This window comes from Canis lupus, chromosome 5, assembly GCF_011100685.1.
Source record: "Canis lupus familiaris isolate Mischka breed German Shepherd chromosome 5, alternate assembly UU_Cfam_GSD_1.0, whole genome shotgun sequence".
In the NCBI taxonomy this organism is placed as follows: domain Eukaryota; kingdom Metazoa; phylum Chordata; class Mammalia; order Carnivora; family Canidae; genus Canis; species Canis lupus.
The window spans coordinates 14577263-14595809 of NC_049226.1; the positions used below are offsets into that span (position 1 = coordinate 14577263).

General features: G+C 58.5%; 3 protein-coding genes across 4 annotated transcripts; 2 read left to right on the forward strand and 1 right to left on the reverse strand.

Annotated features, from left to right (window-relative positions):
• Positions 1 to 4406: 4406 nt before the first annotated feature.
• LOC489366 (membrane frizzled-related protein) lies at positions 4407 to 9374 on the forward strand. Of its 2 annotated transcripts, XM_038535919.1 has the most exons (13): positions 4407 to 4669; positions 4794 to 4896; positions 5008 to 5121; positions 5242 to 5415; positions 5538 to 5751; positions 6128 to 6258; positions 6387 to 6512; positions 6722 to 6798; positions 7125 to 7273; positions 7738 to 7868; positions 8012 to 8143; positions 8903 to 9030; positions 9120 to 9374. In XM_038535919.1, exons 1-13 carry the CDS (start codon positions 4616 to 4618, stop codon positions 9342 to 9344), a joined length of 1758 nt encoding a protein of 585 aa, XP_038391847.1. In that variant the 5' UTR covers positions 4407 to 4615; the 3' UTR covers positions 9345 to 9374. The 2 variants fall into 2 exon arrangements, with proteins under 2 accessions (XP_038391847.1, XP_038391848.1); XM_038535920.1 differs by lacking the exon at positions 8903 to 9030 and having other exon boundaries at positions 9120 to 9344.
• Positions 9375 to 10384: 1010 nt separating this feature from the next.
• C1QTNF5 (C1q and TNF related 5) lies at positions 10385 to 11771 on the forward strand. Its single transcript, XM_038535921.1, has 2 exons — positions 10385 to 10632; positions 10884 to 11771. Exons 1-2 carry the CDS (start codon positions 10419 to 10421, stop codon positions 11399 to 11401), a joined length of 732 nt encoding a protein of 243 aa, XP_038391849.1. The 5' UTR covers positions 10385 to 10418; the 3' UTR covers positions 11402 to 11771.
• A 1674-nt stretch (positions 11772 to 13445) lies between these two features.
• RNF26 (ring finger protein 26) lies at positions 13446 to 16253 on the reverse strand. Its single transcript, XM_038535922.1, has one exon. It carries the CDS (start codon positions 15664 to 15666, stop codon positions 14362 to 14364), a length of 1305 nt encoding a protein of 434 aa, XP_038391850.1. The 5' UTR covers positions 15667 to 16253; the 3' UTR covers positions 13446 to 14361.
• Positions 16254 to 18547: the final 2294 nt, after the last annotated feature.

The window sequence follows — 18547 nt, forward strand, 5'->3', positions numbered from 1 at the left end:
AAACGAGAGACTTCAGCTTGCCCTGTTAATACCTAGAAAGAGCTGCTTTTACAATAAAGGTTTCCTTCCCCGAAGTGCGTTTTTTCAAGATTTAAAACAGATGTAACCCTTTAAAGAGATTGCCTCTTTGGGGCACTCAGGGACCTGTCTCCTTCGGTTTTTTAATTCTTAGTATTATTCAGATTTTCTATTTCTGCCGCTGATTTTAGAACTCTGGAAGCTGAAGCCTCCACCAGCTGAGTATTTTATCAGGATTTTTCCTAACTGCCTCCCTGCTCCAGACACTAAAAAATCAAGGCCTGTCTGTTCCGTCTTTGCTGAGACAGCAGTGCCTGCTGTCAGACTCACATCATGGGGTGAGACCGTCGTGGGATCATTTCTTCTGGGCGTTCCCCAGGAGTGGGAAAAACAGTGACTCAAACCCTGGTATTTCTCCCTGGCCTGCCCTGGAAGTGGCCTGACCCAGGATAAGATTTTTAAAGGCAGCTGCTTTCCCCAAAACTACAGGTGAACAGCGTGGTCTTTACAATGGAAAAAGGCGCCTGGCAAAGGGGATGGGTGAGCCCCAAATCAGTGTACCTTGCCGCACGTCTCTCTTGACCAGTTTTTCACTGGATGTGGAAGCCACCTGTGCATTTCTGTTGTCTTCCACAGGGGAGCAGAGGGCTATGGGTAATGTCAAGGGCAGGGGTTCAGCCCACTCCACCCTTGCTCCCCAGCTCTCCCTTCCGTACTTAACCTGTGGCTTTCTCATTCCCATGGCAACAGGTCTGGGTGCTACACAGATCTCAAACACAATCTGTCCCCATGTTTCTTTATCCATCAGCTTTGCCTCCTAGCAACTGGGATTTCTTCCCCCATTCTTTGCTTGCCTTCCAGCAGGCCTCCCCCTGGGGAGGAAAGGGGGGGCTCTCCCCTCTGCAACTGTTCTTGTGTGACCTTGAGCAAGAACTTCCCTCTTGCTGGGCCTTGTGCCTCATCTGCATTGAGGAGATTGGACCTGGAAGTTCTCAGTTCAAGTGTCTTCCTCCTAAGTCACTTCTCTATAAATACACGCCTCAAAGTCCCAAGTGAGGGGGCCTTTCATGCCTCTGGTTCCAATTTAAAGAGTTACTCTAGATTTTTTTTAATGACCAGTGCTCAGAAGATACATATTTCTTTCCGTAAAGCGTCAGAGTCAGGACCGTAGAGGTCACCTTGTCCATATTCTCATTTTGCCAGTGAGGACACAAGCACTAGAGAAGGCTGACTCAAGTCCCCTGGTTTGTCAAAGGCAGAGGCAGGACAATTCTCATTTCTATCTCAGTACTCTGACTTCTGGGTGAATAATTGACAGCCTCTTCAGGACTTTCTGCAGCAAATTTTCCAACCTTGTGTCTGAACAGCAGGAACAGCTGAACCCCCTGACTCAGTACTTCCACACACACCCAAGAGCAAAACCACAATCTGTCCCACACCTAGCCCCCAGCAGGGTCGGCACCAGGCACCTCTGAGGACCCCTACCCTTTGTCGCTCTAGAGGCAGAAATGAGCACCTGAGCAGGAGGCAGCAGGCAGCAGAGAGATTTGCATTTACAGTCCAAGCAAATTACTTAATTGCTCTGAGCCTCAGTTTCCTCCTCTGTAATCCGAGCATAACAATACCTACTCAGAGTTGTGTCAGGAACATACTAGGTATTCAAATGTCCACCTCCTACACACACACACACATTTCCAGGACTGTGCCATCAACATCCACATTCTCTTAGTGGCTGATGCTCAGGCAATGTTTGGTTCCCCAGCCTCTCAGGATGCTGTTTCTTCTTTTCGCCTCCAAACGACATGCAATAAAGGCTCAGGAATGCAAAGTAAGTATAGCATTGCCCAAACCAGAATCAGTGAAGCAGAACCACAGAAGGGAGGATCCAAATCCAAGGGACGAGCATTTCTAATTTCCTGATATTTTGCTGTAGCCTGTCTCTTGGAGATCACGGAAGGCCGGCTGGGATCAAGCTGCCATCTTCCAGGCTCCTAGAGCTTGAGATGATCCAGAAACCGGGGGATGAGGGTCAAGGCTAGGGCTGGCAGTGGACAAGGGGAACGAGAGGACAGGATTGACGGTTCCTAATGTACACCACTGGTGCTGGCCCTCGGAACAAGGAAGGAAAGCATTCTCCATCTGGACACTTGTCTTTAGTAGGAAGGACATGGCATGTTCCAGGGACAAAGAAGAGGCTGGTCTGGCTGAAGTGGAAGTTTGAGGTAGCAAATTAGCAGGAGAGAAAGCTGGAGAGCGGGAGGTCCCAGAATGTTCTAGCCAACCTCCGGCTGGCCTCACCCTTCCTGGTGGCAGAAGAGCCACAGGGATGGGCAGCCCCAGTGGTGCAGCGGTTTAGCGCCACCTGCAGCCCAGGGCCTGATCCTGGAGTCCCGGGATCGAGTCTCAGGTCGGGCTCCCTGCACGGAGCCTGCTTCTGTCTCTCTCTCTCTCTCTCTCTCTCTCTCTCTCTGTCACTCATGAATAAATAAATAAAATATTTTTAAAAAAAGAAGAGCCACAGGGAGTCAAGGAGAGAGAACCATGTGTGGGTCAGCATGGGGGAGCTACAGGGAGCCGCCCTCTCAGTAATACAAGCAGAAGCCCAAGAGAGCTAGAAATCACTGGGGTATCTCTCAAGTTCCCCTTACCCAGAGGATGGGCAATGGCAAAGCTAGAGGGAAGCTTCCCGCACAGCCTCTGGAAACCTGTCCTGTGTGCTCACAAATGAAAAGGAAATAAGGGGGCACTTGGGTGGCTCAGTGGTTGAGCATCTACCTTTGGCTCAGTCGTGATCCTGGGGTCCTGGGATCAAGTCCCGCCTCGGGCTCCTCGCGGGGAGCCTGCTTCTCCCTCTCCCTGTGCTTCTGCCTCTCTCTCTGTGTCTCTCATGAATAAATAATTTAATATAACTTTTTAAAAGAAAAGGCAAATAAGATCTTAATAAGATCAAATAAGATCTTAGCATCATGATGTAAATACTTTTGACTTCTCAAACCCTCTGAAAGCTGTCCCCATCCAAGGGTCCAAGAAAAATGGCTTGCCCCCCAAAACAGGGCCCCCCAGGAGATGACTGGAGAAGAGCCTGTGGGTGAAGGGTCCCCCCACCCCAAGTATGAGGACAGCAGCCTAAGCATCACAGAATCTGCTGCCTCTGTTTCCTCTCCCCACTCCGGGTTCCTCTGTTCCCTGCTGTCGCTGTCGCCACAAGCCTGGGCCCCAGCAGAGGAAGACAGGTGTGTCCTGGAAGGCACGTACCTTGGGTTTCCCCGGCCCTGGATTCGAGTCTTGCCTCTGTATCGCACCGGCCACTTGGCCTTGGGAAGCCTCGGTGCCGTCGTCTGTGAATTGTTGCACTTCTCCGCAGCCGCGTGACCTAAGGAGGGAAACAAACCGCGAGGCCTCTTGCCCGGGGCCGACTGAGTAACGTCCTGCCAAGAGTAGCCTCCCTCGGGATCCCTGGGTGGCGCAGCGGTTTGGCACCTGCCTTTGGCCCAGGGCGCGATCCTGGAGACCCGGGATCGAATCCCACGTCGGGCTCCCGGTGCATGGAGCCTGCTTCTCCCTCTGCCTGTGTCTCTGCCTCTCTCTCTCTCTCTCTCTCAATCTCTATCATTAAAAAAAAAAAAAAAGAGTAGCCTCCCTCATCGCGCCCTGCCCGACCCGGCCGAGCATGGCTAACACGAAGCCCCCCGCTTTGTCCCCGAGGACTGCTGGGCCAGGCTGGGGTTTTCCAAGAGAATGTCGTCACCGTGGAAGAGGCATGAAGGGGTCTAGCTTGCGGAGGGCGGGTTTTCTATCCCGCAGCAGCAGATGGCACCAAGTGCCAGACTCGATGACACCAAGCTTAGCAGAGGGCCTGCCCGGCCCACCTGTCCGAGGACTCGGCACCCCTTCTGCTCTGCGCAGGCCGGGGGGCCCCAGGAAGAGGCGGCCAGCCCCTCCTGCTCCCGGTCACGGCGACACATGCTCCCTGTACCGCTTCTCTCCCGGGCCACACAGGTACTGTCACGGGGACTCCCAAAGACCCAGGCTTGGCCCCAGGCCCCAGGCCCCGGACGGGAGGGCGGCAGGGTTTGCCTGGAGCCCTCAGGGCTCGTAGGCCTTCCAGCGGCCAAACCCTCCACCCGGCTCCCAGGCGCCCTCGTGCCTGCATTGTCCTCCTTCCCTCCAGGCGCCCCTCAAGTGCTCACTCAACACTTTGGGGGAAGTTAGGAAAGTAGGAAAGGGGGAGTCACCCACACACACAGAGCACCTACTCTCCTCTGTGGGATGCGGGGTGTTCTCAGCCACCGCCTGTGCCTTTAAGGACGGCTGCCCAGGGCCAAGCCCTTGACCTTAGCATCCTCAGCTGAGTTGGATTAAGGGACCATTTCATGCCTTTGCGAATTCCTCCGGCTGCTTCCCTGGCGCAGGGACGGAGGAGCCAGGAGCCTGAACCCGGCGGCCAAGGGCAGTCTGAGTGTTGGTCTGGTGCAGCTGCCCCTTCCCAAAGGGAGCAGAAGCTGCCCCTCAGAGAGGCTTCTGGGGTCAGGGAGGGGCCCTTGGCGGCCTCAGGCCATCACAGGGACTCTCCAAGAGCCATGCAGAGCCCCGAGCCATGAAGGAATGCTCAGATGTCGTCCTGTGTGTGGAGGTGACAGGGCTGAGCAAGGTAAGGGTCCCGTGGGACAGCTCTCCCAGGACCCAGATCCCCGCCTAGGGCTGGCCGTGCCCAGGGACGTGCCAGCCAGGCAGTGCCGCCACTGGCCCTCCACCCTCAAGTCTTTCCCTTTCAGACTGAGTTCTGCAATCCTGCTTTTGAGCCTGAATCAGGGCCACCGTGCCCTCCAGCGGCCTTCCGGGAGGATGCCAGCAGCGGCGTCCCAGCTCCCTGGCACGGTAACCATCTCGGGGAGCGACCCAGGGGAGGACAGAGAGGCCCAGGAGCTGAGGACAGTGTGAGGGTTGCCTAAGGAGCTCTCAGAATGCCATCCTGCCCCCCACCCGCAGGTCGGCGCCCCCGAGGGCTGCAGCCAGACTGCCACTTCTCCTGGCTGTGCGTCCTCCTGCTGGCCAGCCTGCTCCTCCTGCTGCTCGGGCTGCTGGTGGCCATCATCCTAGGCCGTGAGTACCACGCCCTGCTTGGGAGGAGGACTTTGGAATGAGATTCCATGAGCCACTCGATCTGTCGCCTCTGGGGATCCAGGTCCTCTGAACCCCACTCCCCCATCTTCCCACCTCCAGAGTTTCGGGCTACAGCCCTGTCCGGGGCCTCCTCTCACCCACTGCCTGCCGAAGGCCTGACCCCCAACACGACCACCAACCCCACTGCTCCCTCCACCACCACCATCTCTCCGGCATCTGGGGACCCTAAAGGACAGCTGGAGGAGGCAGGCATGAGCCCCTCCCCCACGCCCAGTGAGTACCCAGGACAATCTTCCTGGAGAAGAGCCCAAGATATCAGGAGGGGAGGGCAGGGGCCAGGAAGAGGAAACTTGGAAATCCTTTCAACCTCGGAACTCTAATCTTCATCTCTGCAGCCTGTGGGGGCCTCCTTCCTGGCCCGAGGGGCTTCTTCAGCAGCCCCAACTACCCAGACCCTTACCCACCCAACGCCCACTGTGTGTGGCACATCCAGGTGGCCACAGACCAAGCCATACAGCTCAAGATCGAAGCGCTCAGCATGGAGAGCGTGGCCTCCTGTCTTTTTGATCGCTTGGAAATCTCCCCTGAGCCTGAAGGACCCCTCCTCAGGTGGGTCCCTCCGCCCCCAGGATACTCACCCCTGCCCTGTGCCACTGTCTAGAGGACAGAGCCAGGGAGCAGCAGTGGGAAAGACTGGACTGGGAGGAAGCTGAGAGACCCAACCTGGGCCCAGCTCTGCCACCAGCCTGCTGTATGACCTCAGGAAGGTCGCCTTCCCCCACCTATGTGGCCCATGAACAAATGCCACAAGGATGGACATGCAGGTCAGGAGAGTCAGAGCTCCCTGGGACATGAAAGGATGCCTTCTGACCCCACTGTCACCAGGCCAGGGCTTGAGGAAAGAGGACTGCAGGGCCCAGGCAGCCTCCACCCCGGCTGGCCCCGAGCTCTGAGCCTCCAACACCCCCACCCTGGCTTCTTGCAGAGTGTGTGGGAGGGTGCCTCCCCCAACACTCAACACCAACGCCAGCCACCTCCGGGTGGCCTTCGTCTCCGACAGCAGTGTGGAAGGATCTGGTTTCCATGCCTGGTACCAGGCTGTGACTCCTGGGAATGGTGAGTGTTTTCCCACCGTGTCTCTGGCTGCCTCTCAAGGGTCCCCTCCCCTACCCTCCAGACACGCCCAGCCCTGGCAAAAGGGGTGCCAACTCTGGGAGTTTCTGAATGCAGACACCCGTCCCCAGGGAGCTGTGCTGAGGACGAGTTCCCCTGTGACCAGCTCGTCTGCCTGCTGCCTGACTCAGTGTGCGATGGTTTTGCCAACTGCGCTGATGGCAGTGATGAGACCAACTGCAGTGCCAAGTTCTTGGGTACGGGCCCTGCCGGGTGCAGGGCGGGTACTGTCCTCGGGCATCCGATCCAGGTTCGGCCTGGGCTCCCCAGCTCTGGCCCAGCCCCAAGCTTGCCTGGATGTTCTTCTGGCCCAGACGTGCTTCTTCAAGGGCCTGGCCAAAACTCTCCCCTGCGGTTCCTGCTGGCCCAGACCCTGGCAAACTCATGAGCCTCCTCCTCTCTGCAGGGTGTGGGGGGAATCTGACCGGGCTCCAGGGTACTTTCTCCGCTCCTGGCTACCTGCAGCGGTACCCTCACCAACAGGTAAGCCGGTGCACCACAGGGAGGGGGATGTGGCACCTGCGGGCACACCTGTGATGGGGAACAGCATGGGAGACACTGCCTGGTTCTTGCAGGGGTCAGAGCTCAAACAGGCAGCAAGGGAACAGTTTTTAGAGCTTACCAGGTAGCCAGGTGTTCCTGGGCTGGGTAACCGTCTCTCGGAGAGCAGAGGAGTTAAAAGGCCCATCCACCACCAGTGCGAGAGCTGGGTGGGCCGCCGCCAGCCGCTTCCTACCCGGCCTGCAGCTGGATGCCCAGCTCAGGACGGGAGACGCAGCCTGAGCGACCCCATCCGTGCCCTCCCCCAGCTCTGCACCTGGCACATCTCAGTGCCTGCGGGACACGGCCTGGGACTGCAATTCCACAACTTCAGCCTGGAAGCCCAGGACGAGTGCAAGCTGGACTACGTGGCCGTGTACGAGACCAGCGACTCAGGGGCCCTCGGCCTCCTGGGCAGGTAGCCGCTGAGCAGCAGCCCCGGAGAAACTCTGACGGGCAAGGCCTCCTGCAGATTGACCCTGCTCTCTCCCTGGCTTCCATCGCCTTCTGCTCTAAGCCAGAGGCCTCTTCACCGTCACCGGAGGAAGAGTCTTGTTCTTCCTTAGCCCAAAACCTTTGCTTCGTGTTGCCCTGTGCACAAGGTCATTTTCCTGTGCCCTCCCTGCCTGGCTCTCCTGCCCCGTGGGGCCCACTCCCGCTTCCCCTCAAACCCTCGCTGGTTTTTCTCATCGCCAACTGGCTCGAGTCCACCATTTGCTTAAGGCTTTGCCCACTAAATATGTGGCACTAAGTTCCCTGAGTCAGCAGCCCTGTGTCCCATCCCCACTGACACCGCCCAGAGCACCAGCTCAGAGTGAGGCCCGTGGGAGCACCCCGGAGGTTCAGGGCCCCCTGCCCAGGTCTGCTCTCTGCCTCGGGCAGGTTCTGCGGAGCGGAGCCACCACCTCGCCTCATCTCCTCGCACCAGCACCTGGTAGTGCTCTTTAGGACGGACCGTGGCATCAGCAGTGGTGGCTTCTCTGCCACCTACCAGGCCCTCAATGCCACAGAGAGTAGGTGTCCCTGGGTGAGCGGGTGTGGGCCGCAGAAGCTCCTCCAGGAGAACGAGGAAGGGCTCCAGATCCCAGTCAGGGGACCGTGAAGGCAGGGTAGGGGCACAGGTGTGTCCCCACTGCCATGCCTGCTCTGCCTATAGATCCCTGTGGGCCGGGAGAGTTCTCCTGCCATGATGGAGGATGTAAGAGTCTGCAGTGGACATGTGACACATGGAGACACTGCACAGACAGCAGTGATGACAGTTGCAGCAGCCCCTTGTTCCCACCTCCAGGTGAGAAGTGCACCCCAGAGCACCATAGGCAGGGCCTGGCAGGCCAGGGCAGGCTGGGGATCCGGTCATAGAAACCCCACTGCCATGCTTCATAACAGCCCACCCCTGTCCTCCCTGATGGGGGGACTCAGGATCCTGACCCTGGAGCTACACCACAGAGTCCGGGAGGGATTCTCACATGGTGGGGGCAATTGTACTTAATGTCACCAGGGAAGTGGGAATCTGGGAGTCGATGGCTGGGGTTTCGAGAACCAGCCCAGCCTCGTCACTCAGCACCCTCTGCACAGCCCACCTCAGAGAGGAAGGTGAGGGGCACCTGGCTGGCTTGGTTGGTAGAGTATGTAACTCTTGATCTTGGGGTCATGAGTTTAAGCCCCACCTTGGGTGTGGATCCTACTTAAAAAAAGAAGAAGCAGATGATGATGATGATGATGATGATGATGATGATGATGATGATGGAGGCAAGGACAGGGGACAGGGGAGTTCCTTTCAGATGCCCAGCAGGCTCTGCCAATGTCGGTGACCCACACTCCCGAGGTCAAAGAGACACCTGCATGATGCCCAGGGCCAGCGAAGGATGTTCGGGCAGGCTCTCGAGGATAACGGGCACCCACGACGTGCACAGAGCATCTCCGTGCACGTTATCTCCTTTGATTCCCGCAACAGCCCCCATCTGACCCGGAGCGAGTGGTTAGGGGACTTGCCCCAGGTCAGAAGCCAGGGTACCCCCACAGTGATTCTCCCCTCCCACCCCCGCAGAGCTGGCCTGTGAGCCTGTCCAGGTGGAGATGTGCACCGGCCTGAGCTACAACACCACGGCCTTCCCTAACGTCTGGGTGGGCATGGCCACCCAGGAGGAGGTGGTGGAGATCCTCAGAGGTTACAAGGTGCTCTGGGCAGAGATTAGGAGGGACCCCCAGATGTGGAGGGAGCCTAGGGAGTGGGGTGCCTGAGGGCTGATCTCCTCCTTCCACAGAGCCTGACAAGTCTGCCCTGCTACCAGAACTTCCGGAGGCTCCTCTGCGGGCTGCTTGTGCCCCACTGCACCCCCACAGGCAGCGTCCTGCCCCCCTGCCGCTCTGTCTGCCAGGAGGCGGAGCGCCAGTGCCAGTCTGGCCTAGCTCTACTGGGTACCCCCTGGCCTTTCAACTGCAACAGGCTACCTGAGGCGGCTGGCCTGGAGGCTTGTGCCCAACCCTGACCCTGAAGCAGGCCCCTGCCCTCTGCCTGCCGGTCCAGCTTTGCCTGTCAGGGCGGGCAGGCAGGGGACTCTCCCCATCCTCTCTGGAGCCTCCCAGGGAGGGGAAGAGAAGTCCTCGGCAGGGCTAATGGAAGCTTCCCTGCCCTTTACTTCCCCAGCTCCACTGAGCCACTGAGCCACCGACCGTGAGGAGTGCTTCCCATCTGAGCACCACCTCCAATCTCGTGCCTTCCCTTTGCCACCTACTTTCTCAAGTTCTCCATCACCTGCCTTCTGACTCTTTCATTTATTCAACAAAACTGTACCGAGTGCCTAGGCATGTGGCAGGCCCTGCCTGTTCGGGTCCCAGGGATCCAGCTGTCCGTCCGCCTCTAGAACTCTGCCCTCTGGGTTCTCAGCTTCTACTTCCCGGGACTGGGCCTGTCCCTGGTCCCTGGCATCGCAGCATCTCTCCTTGCGGCTCCTCGGAGCAGCGGGTGTCCCGGCGTCTGTCTCACAGCCCTGCCTCTCTGTGCCCGGCTGAGACTCCCCCTCCCTTCTCCCCCAAGCCTTGGCCGGCGGCCGGGCGACACCACGAGTTATTTCCCTGCTATTTCCCGGCCGGGAGCTCCTGGCCCCTGAACAACTGGTTTCCTCTTGGAGTCTGGGAGGAGCGGAGCGGAGCCGGCAGGGAGCGAACCCGGACCGGGGGGACGCCGAGGGCAGGGGACGAGCGCAGGGGCGGGGCAGGGTCAGCCGGAGGGTCCGGAGCAGCGAGCGCCCGAAGGAGGCCGGGGAGCCGGGAGGGGTGAGTGTGGCGGGGGACGGGCGGGGGTGGGGACGGCAGGGCCCGGGTGGGGGGAGCCGCCAGCCTCTCCCGCCGCCCCCGCCCCCGGCGCCCTCGGTCCCGGCCCTGGGGGCGCCTCTCCCGCTGCCCCGCGGCCGCTCAGCCTCAGGCGGGTGGCGCTGGGGTGGGGACCCAGTGGGCCGCGCCGGGGCGGGGAGCGAGCCGGCCCGGGCTTCTGGGTCCCGACTCCCGTCCCGCCCGGCCCGCAGACTGCGAGACCCGGCGGCCGGAGCGCCCGTGCCAGCGCCATGAGGCCGCTCGTCGCCCTGCTGCTCCTGGGCCTGGCGGCCGGCTCGGCCCCGCTGGACGACAACAAGATCCCCAGCCTGTGCCCGGGGCACCCCGGGCTTCCCGGCACGCCGGGCCACCACGGCAGCCAGGGCCTGCCCGGCAGGGACGGCCGCGACGGCCGCGACGGCGCGCCCGGGGCTCCGGGAGAGAAAGGCGAGGGCGGGAGGCCGGGTAAGCAGGCGGCGGGGTCGCCGTCGGCCGGGCGGAGGGCCGGGGCTCGGGGTCCCGCCAGGGGGCGCCGCGGGCTCGGGGCTCGGGGCTCGGGGCTCGGGGCTCGGGCTCCCGGAGCGGGGCGGGTGGCGCCGCGCGCGGCCCGGGGACCCTCTGGGGGCGGGCAGGGCCGGCAGGGCGGGGAGGGGGCCGGGGGCCGCCGCCGCCGCCGCGCTCGCCCCTGACCGCGCCCCGCGCCCCGCACCCCGCAGGACTGCCGGGGCCGCGGGGGGAGCCCGGGCCGAGAGGAGAGGCGGGACCCGCGGGGGCCACCGGGCCGGCCGGCGAGTGCTCCGTGCCCCCGCGCTCCGCCTTCAGCGCCAAGCGCTCCGAGAGCCGGGTGCCTCCGCCGTCCGACGCGCCCCTACCCTTCGACCGCGTGCTGGTGAACGAGCAGGGACACTACGACGCCGCCACCGGCAAGTTCACCTGCCAGGTGCCCGGGGTCTACTACTTCGCGGTCCACGCCACCGTCTACCGGGCTAGCCTGCAGTTCGATCTGGTCAAGAATGGCGAGTCCATCGCCTCTTTCTTCCAGTTTTTTGGGGGGTGGCCCAAACCAGCCTCGCTGTCAGGGGGCGCCATGGTGAGGCTGGAGCCAGAGGACCAGGTGTGGGTGCAGGTGGGCGTGGGCGATTACATTGGCATCTATGCCAGCATCAAGACAGACAGCACCTTCTCGGGATTTCTGGTGTATTCTGACTGGCACAACTCCCCCGTCTTTGCTTGATGCCCGCTGCAAAGTGAGCTCAACCTCTCTCACTCCTAGGGGGGGAGAGTGTGACAGTGACAGCCACACCATCCGGGAGGGCTGGCCCCCCTGGGGATGTTGTGAATGACTCCGTCCTGCTGCTGTCAGAGAACGGGGACAGAGGCTGTCTGAGATCGGGGCTGGCAGTCTGGGGCAGCGGCTGGATTTCTGCCCAAAACCAAAGGAGCACTCTGTGCTGGCAGGTGTAGGTCCCCATTTGCTCTGGCCCGGGGACCCTAGAGGCAGGGTGCCCTCTTCCTGGTGCTCTGTTTCTCTGGGTCCTCCTTGTCCCTCCTATTCCTGGGCCCTTTTCTCAGAGATTATTCAATAAATCAACAACAAAAAAATCCTTCTGGCTCAGGCTTTCTTCTTTACCGGTGAGAATGCCCTGGTTGTGAGGATGGGGGAGGGGAGAGGGAGCGCTGGGGAGGATGTGCAGGGCGGTGGTCAGGCAGAAGGAAGAGCTCCTGGGCTGGATGAGTCATGCAGCAGGAGATACAGGAAACAGGCCCAGGTGAATGAGAAGCCGCTCCATTGAGCTGCTGCCTAAGTTGTGTTGGATGTGTGCAGGAGTGCTTGGCTGAGGATGCCTTGGCACCGGGCCCTGGCCACCTTTATTCTAACTCAAAGATGTCATATGAACTGGGCAGGGGCTACCTTCACCATTCACACCCCTACCCTGATCAACATAAAGGATCCCAGGGTTTGCACCTATGACTGCTCTGGCTGCCTGCCTGGTCTCTGGATAACTGGAACGCTATTCTTTGGTCCCCCCCTGCCAGGGAAGTGGTGTGTTCCTGGGTGGCTTAGAGGAAAGTAGTTTCTGAGTTGAGCACAAGAGGGCGTCCCAACTCCAGAATGCAGCAAAAATCCCAGGGAGCTTGAGCTCCTGACTGCCAGGGTAGTTAGGGGAAGGACGGGTATTGAGGTCTGCCAATGTAATTCCAGATGGGGGTGCGGAAAAAGGGGGTCCTTTGCTCCCAGTTCAGGAAGTTTATCTTCTCTCATAAAATGTTTATCCTCACATTAAACAGAGACTGGAAGGAGCCGAGCCTTCCCTTGCTCAGCGCCCTCTGTAAGGTTGGGGAGGGATGGGGGGAGAGGCCCTCCCCAGGCCTCCCAACTCCAAGATAGATGTGGGGAACTCCCCCCACCGTGCAGGGGATAGTCCTGGGTGGGCCGCGCCACCAAGTCTGAGGCTAGCCACAAAGCCCCTTCAAGGCTCCCCTCCTCTGACCTTCAGAAGCCAGCTCAGCCCCACCCCCAGCCCATGACTAACAATCCAGGGTTTGCCAGACCCACAATCAGTTCAGCCTCTCAACCCCAGAGAATGCGGAGGGGCCTCTTCTCAGTTTCTTCCTGACCTACTCTAATTCCCTCTCTCCCACCCCCACCGCCCAACCACCCAACAGTTTCCAGAAGGCTGCCCCTGGCATTATGCTCCTAGATTTAACATACAATTACGCAGGAGTGCCCCCCCCCCACCCCTTACTGGACATGTGAGAGCAGATTGAGCATGGGGACTGGGATTAGGTCCTCGGCTTTAGCTCCCAGCTCTCCGCCAGGAGGCCTCCCAGCCTACTCCAGCCCAAGAGACACAAAGACAAGCGTCAGCTCCTCCAGGAATCAGAGGGTAGACTGGACACCAGGCAGCAAGAACCCCAAATTACCTCTTGGGAAGAGAGGCACCAGAGAGGCTGGGAAGCTGACTCAAGGGATGAGAACGTTCACACTCCTCTCTACTTGGGCTTAATTCTGGCAAAGTAGAAAAGATAGAGAGGGCTTTCCCAAAGCCAGGTGTGTGAGGGCACAAATTGGAGGGGGCGAAAGCTAACCAGCCATACCTGGCATGGGCTCTCCCCAAGGCACAGTCCTCACATCCTATCTTATCTCTTCTGCCACCAGCTCCCTCACAGACCACAGTGACTCCAGCAGGACTGAAGGACCCGGCTGCACATCAGTTAGGGTGCACTTACTGCTGACCAACTGCTCAGCCCTGTTAGGATGCACACAGAGGCCATCAGAGCTGTCAACAGAAATTTATTCACCAGAAACATGGCCAGACAGACCCATCAGGGAGCTGCATACCCCTAGGCTGGCCCCTTCTGTATTTGGACCCTAGTGAAATAAATGTGTACAGTCTGCTTCTCCCCGATGTCAGGGAGAGACAGAGGGGAAATACTATTGTTCTCTGTGATGTGGGAATGAAAGGGGTAGGAGTGGAAATCTGGTATCCCTCCTGAGGCTCCCAGTGGTGCTGGGGTGCCAGAGGGTAATGTGGTCCCAAAGCCAGGTGCAGACACCCATCTCACCCCAAGGGGTAAACTCTTGATCCTAGCTGTTGGATCTGGTTGGGAGGGAGTCTCATAAGATCAAGATGGACAGAAATGGTAACTCTCAAGGCACCTGAGAGATACTATCCCCTAGGCCTACCAGTGCACACAGGTGCTCCGAGTGAAAGCAAAGGTTCAAGTTCATTTCAAGGCCCTTGAGTTACCAAAACATCCAAATGACAGTGATGTGTTGTGGCTGCTGAAGCTGGGGAGGGAATGGGGAAGAGTCAGGGAGAGGACTTGCAAATCCTCAACAGAAAAACCAGAAGTAGAGGGGGAGCCCCAGAGATTGGCATCTGGATGGGCCCCGGCAAGCTGGAGGGGAGTCCCCAACAGCCTCGGGGCCTTGCATAGTGACACACTCACCACCTCCGGCATCACCGGGACGCACTGGGTAAGGAGAAGCTGTTACCCTGCCCCACCCAGCTCATAGTCTTCCAGAGTATCCTATCTCAATGTCCTGGAGATATGGCCTGGAGGCTTGGCATGACAGCCATGGGGGCAGGAGGGGATACAGGCCAGGAACCAGGAGGTCAGGTGTTAAAGCTGTCCTAGCGCAGGTGGCTTCATGGAGCATGAAAAAGTGGGCTGGCAGGGAAGGAGTCTTCAGAGGTAGACATTGAGGGTCTGCAGAATGCCCCGGCGGCAGAGTGGGCAGTTGCGGTGGTAGACGGGGTGACGCATCAGGATCTCAGTGCAAGCCTGGCACAGGCACAGGTGCCGGCAGGGCAGAAGCAGCACCGTCTTGCTCTGGTCCTGGCAGATGACACACTTTTTCCGCTCCTCTTGCTCCTTGAGCAACTTCCACGGGTCTTGCCCAGCTACAGACTCCTCCTCGTTGAGCCTCTCCCGGCCACGGGCAGCTGTTGCTCTGGCCATCCTGACCTCTTCCTCCTCTTCTGCCTCTGATCTGGGCCCTGCTTCAGGAAGAGTGTCCTGTCGCCAGGTCCTGGCTGGGGGCACCCTCCTAGGGCCACCCTGAGGGGCCCCAGGCGCCCCTCCCCGGTTTGGCCAGGTGGCCAGCTGCAGGCTGCGGCTCCAGACTCGACGCCAGGCCTCCAAGTCCAGGGCTAGGCGAGACAGCCGCACGACATCCTCTCGGAGCCGGTGATAAGATGGCCGGGCATGGAGCTGACTGAGTGCCCGGGTGGCCAGTCTCAGGGTGAGGTCCGGGTGCAACACGGTCACCATCACTGCCAGCACGCAAGCCAGCAGCACCAGGCCGGTGACATTGACGAGCACGAAGTTGGTCAGGAGGCGGGCAGCTGACGCTAGGAGCTCCAGTGCTAGCTGGCAGGGGGTCCAGAGGAGGATGGCCATGGCCACGGCACTGCTGGAAATGTGGGCTAGGAAGGCAGCTACAACGTCCGTCATCCTCCACAGCGGCCCCATCACTGCATCCCACAGGGCCAGCATTAGGGAGAAAAGGTTCTGAGTGCCTATGAGGCAGATGTTGACCAGGCTGTTGATCACATAGGCCACGAGGCTCATGGCAATGGCACAGATGTCACAGGCCTGGCGCAGCAAAGCATGACCACTGGAGACCACATTGAGCACCCCCCGGTGCAGGATCTCCCGGCTCCTCAGTGCCCCGTGAGAGGCCAGGTGCCCCAGGAGCTTTAAGCTCTCCAGGCCAGAGTAGCAGCTGTACAGCAAAGTACACAAGGCCTGCAAGCCCCCAAAGGTGAAACGGACCAAGGCTTCGATCAAGGCCAGCAACGAAAGCAGGACTCCGCGGCCCAAGTGCAAAAGACTAGTCAGTACCGTGTGTGGCAGGTTGTAGATGAAGGCCAGCAGCCAGGCCAGGGAAGCCAGGAGGGAGGACACCAGCAGGAAGTTGAGGTCCAACACCAAGGTCAGCAGGTCCAGCACAAGGCCCACCCCATTCACTATCAGGTACACAGCCTCCATGATAGGGCTGTGGAGGTTAATCCGAAAGGAAAGCTGGCTCCAGGTTGAGGGCGGGTGTCAAGGCTGCTAATGTTTGGGGGCGTCAGGGGTCAATCTGGAAGGGAAGTGAGCAGTCTCCAAGCCAGAGAGAAGCAAGAATCTGAGCAAGAAACGGGTGAGAGCGAGGTGGAGTCTCAGTGGAGGGAAAAGGGGGCCAGACGCCGGTCCAGGAGTCCCGGTTTGGACGCCAGGCTGTCTGGGAGGGAAGAAGCCAAACATCTCTAAAGTGGAGGTGAGCCCGGGCCGGAGGAGGGAGCTCAGCTTTGGAGGCCAGGTGGCGGCGAACCACGGCCGGGCAGTGGGTCAGACCGAGAGGAGACCGGGAACGGATGGTGTCGGGCCGGGGCCGGGTGGGGGCGGCGCAGGCTGGGCGCGGGCTCGCGGTCCAGCTACGCAGGTACCCCTGTCCCCGCCCGGCCCCCGTCCTCTGGGCTCGCGACTCTTTGCGTCCAAAGGGGTCGTGGGAAAGGGAGTCAGCCTCAGCAAACCCCAAGCGCGGCCTCTACTCCGCTGGGCGCCGCCATCTTGTGTGCGAAGGGGCGGGGCAAAAAGCGTGATAGGGAGGGCGGGACGACGAGCTCCGACCAATCGTTGAGGAGCAGCCGCAGGAAACCTCGAGCATTCATTGGGCCGTTTGAACGGCGCCCGAACGTATTTACTCTCCAAGGGGAAGGGCGGAGACAGATTGAAATCCCCGCCCCCTTGAGGCAGCGATTGGTCAGTTGAAGGGCAGAAGCGGACTAGGCCCTCCTCCTAGCCCCGCCCCCTAGCAAAGCAGGATTTGTTTGTTTGCACTGGGACCGGATACCTGTGCTGTTCTTGCTACTGGTCCCCGGGTCGTGAACCTTTTAGGTGAGAGTTGAAGGTTACTCTCTCTCTGAGCTGGGCTCTCGAATGACCGCCTCCACACCCTGCTCAGACTCGCGGCCTCGCCCTCCACTACTCATTCATTCATTCATTCATTCAGTCGCGTTTATCGAGCTCCGGCAAATAGAATGGAGACCCAAACACCAAAAATGTTTCAGGGTGTGCCTGCCCCCAAGCCGCTGCCAAGGGGAAACACGTTGTTACAGGGGATTCCCAAGCTGCTATTCCAAACTGTTTCCTCCAGCGTCATCAGCTTTTCTCAGCATCTTCAGGAGATTATCTCATTATGACAAGGAGGCCACAGACCAGAAATAGCTCACCCTCCTACACTAGCCCCTATTAATTTGTTTACTTGAGCATTCTAGTTAGATATGTACACCTGAGCGGCTCCAGGTTCCTCAATAAGTTATCCTTTCCTTTAATATTCCAAATGTATTTGAGACCCCATCCCAAATCTGTTGGGAAATCTGGTGTTCTCTAGTAATGCCAAGGATACTTGGGAGTCTTATCCTTCCCTCGGGTCACCATTGCTTTAATTTCCTGCTTATGTGAATGTTTTGTCCTCCCCCAGGCTTGGACACCTAAAAAACGTTTGTCCGGATTCACTCACCCAACCCCAAACACTGCCTGAATCCCTCTCTCCCCACAGCCCCCCTAATAGCAAGCTGAGTAGGGCAGCAAGCCTAAGTGGAGGTCCCACCAGGGGTCATAGCATGGTGCAGAGCAAGGGCTGCAGTTCCTAAAACTCCACTGGTTTTGCCCCAGCCTCTTTCTCACACCTGTCAGGCCCCAACTTAATGTTTTCTGATGGGTTTTCCCTTTCTCTTTCCTCTTCCCCTTCCTCTTCCTTGTCCTCATCCTCTTGGGATTTCCCCTCCCTTTTTCTAGCCCATCAGACTCCAACTTCCTATTTTGCTTTTTGATTTTACAGCATAGTCTGTCTCTACTCCCAACCCAATCTCAGCTCTAACCACAAAATGCTGATCTCTCTAACCAAGGGAGAATAACATAAAGATTTGTGTTATTGGGACGCCTGGGTGGCTCATCGATTGACATCTGCCTTCAGCTCAGGACCTGATTCTGGAGTTCCAGGATGGAGTCCCATATCGGGCTCCTGCAGGGAGCCCACTTCTCCCTCTGCCTATGTCTCTGCCTCTCTGTGTCTCTCATGAATAAACAAATAAAATTAAAAAAAAAAAAAAAGATTTGTGTTAGCCTCCTGCTCACATCATGGTCTGTTGTGATTATTGTTGCTGATGTTTTTATTATGCAGCTGTACATTCTCCCCCAATTTCAAATCTTGGAGAATACGCCCACCTCTGCCTCAAGATATTTGATCTCCCCACCCATAACCTGTCCTCTTCAGAAAGGTTAGCTGTCCACTACTGTGTTCCTAATGTGTCTTCCTGCGGCACTTGATACCAGTGGCCACTTCCTCCACTCTTGGCTCCTGACCATGACCCTCCCCTGTATTCTTTCATGGCTCCTTTTCCTGTCTCCATGACAACTTCCAAATATGTGCCTTCAGCCTGAATCTCTCTTGCAAAGTTTAGGTTGCCACCGCTTCCTGGACGTAGACAGTGCCTGTATATCGCACTGGTGCTTCAAACTGAACATGCCCAAATCAAATTCAGCGAACTTGCTCTGCCTACACTGTGTCCAATTAACCAGGCAGCTTTCCACACCACATAAATCTTCTTGGAATTGGCAGGATCCAATAACAGTATTTCCATTAGTTTGGGACCAAAGCTTCTCTTCTGGATGATCTGAGACTTACCAAAGAACCTTGAATGAGCTATAACCTTTGACTCAGCTGGCAAACCAGCTATGAGCAAGTAGAGGTTACGTGTGGCCACAATTCTTGGGACAAATGAATTGCTGTGTGACAAAATGCTCTCCATTCTTAAGCTAGAAACGGCTGAAAAGTACCATTGAATGCAATGCAAAAGAAGTGCTGGGATGACACACTTGAACA

Coding starts and splice junctions, on each gene's coding strand:
- RNF26 (XM_038535922.1), bottom strand. CDS start 15,666: ATGGAGGCTGTGTACCTGATAGTGAATGGGGTGGGCCTTGTGCTGGAC.
- LOC489366 (XM_038535919.1), top strand. CDS start 4,616: ATGAAGGAATGCTCAGATGTCGTCCTGTGTGTGGAGGTGACAGGGCTG. Junction 6,513..6,721: donor CTGCAGTGCCAAGTTCTTGG/GTACGGGCCCTG, acceptor TCCTCTCTGCAG/GGTGTGGGGGGAATCTGACC. Junction 8,144..8,902: donor CCCCTTGTTCCCACCTCCAG/GTGAGAAGTGCA, acceptor CCACCCCCGCAG/AGCTGGCCTGTGAGCCTGTC.
- C1QTNF5 (XM_038535921.1), top strand. CDS start 10,419: ATGAGGCCGCTCGTCGCCCTGCTGCTCCTGGGCCTGGCGGCCGGCTCG. Junction 10,633..10,883: donor AGGCGAGGGCGGGAGGCCGG/GTAAGCAGGCGG, acceptor CGCACCCCGCAG/GACTGCCGGGGCCGCGGGGG.